Source organism: Amphimedon queenslandica, unplaced genomic scaffold (genome assembly GCF_000090795.2).
Source record: "Amphimedon queenslandica unplaced genomic scaffold, v1.1 AMPQUscaffold_5665_Cont22368, whole genome shotgun sequence".
In the NCBI taxonomy this organism is placed as follows: Eukaryota; Metazoa; Porifera; class Demospongiae; order Haplosclerida; family Niphatidae; genus Amphimedon; species Amphimedon queenslandica.
The window spans coordinates 8-1,720 of NW_003554035.1; the positions used below are offsets into that span (position 1 = coordinate 8).

The 1,713-nt window shown below is 37.0% G+C and overlaps 1 protein-coding gene across 1 annotated transcript; it reads right to left on the reverse strand.

Annotated features, from left to right (window-relative positions):
* Positions 1-219: 219 nt before the first annotated feature.
* LOC105316050 (squidulin-like) lies at positions 220-719 on the reverse strand. Its single transcript, XM_011410847.2, has 2 exons — positions 548-719; positions 220-429 (listed from the first exon to the last, which is right to left on the reverse strand). Exons 1-2 carry the CDS (start codon positions 602-604, stop codon positions 235-237), a joined length of 252 nt encoding a protein of 83 aa, XP_011409149.2. The 5' UTR covers positions 605-719; the 3' UTR covers positions 220-234.
* Between the last annotated feature and the right edge of the window lie 994 nt (positions 720-1,713).

Below are 1,713 nucleotides of genomic sequence, written 5' to 3' on the forward strand. Positions count from 1 at the left end.
AATATTTGAGTATCATACACATGGTACTGGTACTCTATAAATAAAATAAACATCTGGACAGTGTACCTTACAAAAGTAAATATTAATAATAAACAAGTGACATAATAGCATAACAAACAAGAGGGCACAGGTAAGACAGCTGCAACAGACAATGGCAAACAAAACTTGTTAACATCATCAACTGAAGATAAAAGAATGAGAGAGACTCCAATTGCAACACACACACACTCTTCGTTAACACATTAACGGTGACATACACTCACTCCCTCTTACTTCCACAAACTCGTTAAACTCGATGGTTCCATTTTCATCAATGTCAACCTCTTTGATCATATCCCTGATCTTGTATCCAGGGGTAGACTCGCCCAAGGCCTTGAGGACTTCAGCAATCTCAGAGCATGTTATGTGTCCATTGCCATCAGCATCAAACTGGAGAAAAAGAGAGCATAATATTATTATTACTAATATGTATATAAAATAATATTATTATTGTCATATTATTTGATTTTTACTGCTGTTTCTGCAAGATGATGAGTACTACTATTACCTGATCAAATTGAGCGCGTATCTCTTCCAACTTCTCGCTTGAAAACTTGCTAGCCATTTTTAAGCTGCGTTATTCCAAACGGCAGGTAAGGAGCGAGTGGAGCAAGAGGAACAGTAAATCAGCAACCCTTCTGTACTACCCTATTTGGATACTAGCAAAGGGCGGGGCTAAGTTGTGCGCATGCGCAAAGATCTCCGTGTATCAATTAGTAAATTAGCCCAGTTTTAATTATTAATGCATAAATTATTGTGCAGACAAACAAAGGTGTGGCTCGCGTCTGCATCTAGCTAGCTCACTTCAGCTCAATCTGCAAGCCAGGGCGTGTACACAGGAGATGCCTAAGCTAGGCAAGAAGGGGTAAGCACTATTACTCTCTCCCTGCTATTGCATTTGTGCATTTTTGTAGGAAATCAGATCCTTTAGCTCGTTCTAATCCTAACCTTTCATTAAGAAGGCAAAGTCAGTTTTGAATTTTACTTTAATTTAGTTTTAACTCCTCCTCTTCCTGCTTCCTGCTGCTGCAAAAACTAGTAACGGTAAGATACTATTTCTTAAAACTGTTTAGCTAAATAACTAGCTCCACCCATTATACATTTGCAGCTATAGTTTTCCATTTATGTTTCACTTTGTCATTTGTAGGAAGATGCTCGGGAATTAGCTGATTTTAGTGAAACTGATTTAGTAGAAGGACTACCACAGCATCATAGACTGAGAGATGTAAGAAAAGAAAGAAAGAATGGAAATAAAGAGAGGAACATCATTTTTTTATAATTTTTTAGGGACCAGGAGGGATAGGAGCTCAAACTGGAGCTCTGACTCCAAAACGAACTAAAAAGAAAAAGAAGAAGAAGCAGCCGCAAAGTAATCATTATCATAATTTATAATTCATTATTGATTGATCTAAGGGGAAGACTCGGAAGATGATGAAAGAGGAGGGGGAGCTGGAGTGAGACGACAGCATAGTCTTAGAGAAATGTTTCCATCGACAAGTAGAAACTTTAAATTGGAGGTATTATTATAATTATCATTATTATTATTATTACTATTATCATTATTATTATTGCTGTAGCATGTAGCATCAATTGTGTTTCAAGAAAAGATAAAATCTCAAGAAAAACTAGCTAGAAAGCTCTCCCTGCTATCAGCAAAACAGCGACTATCAAGCC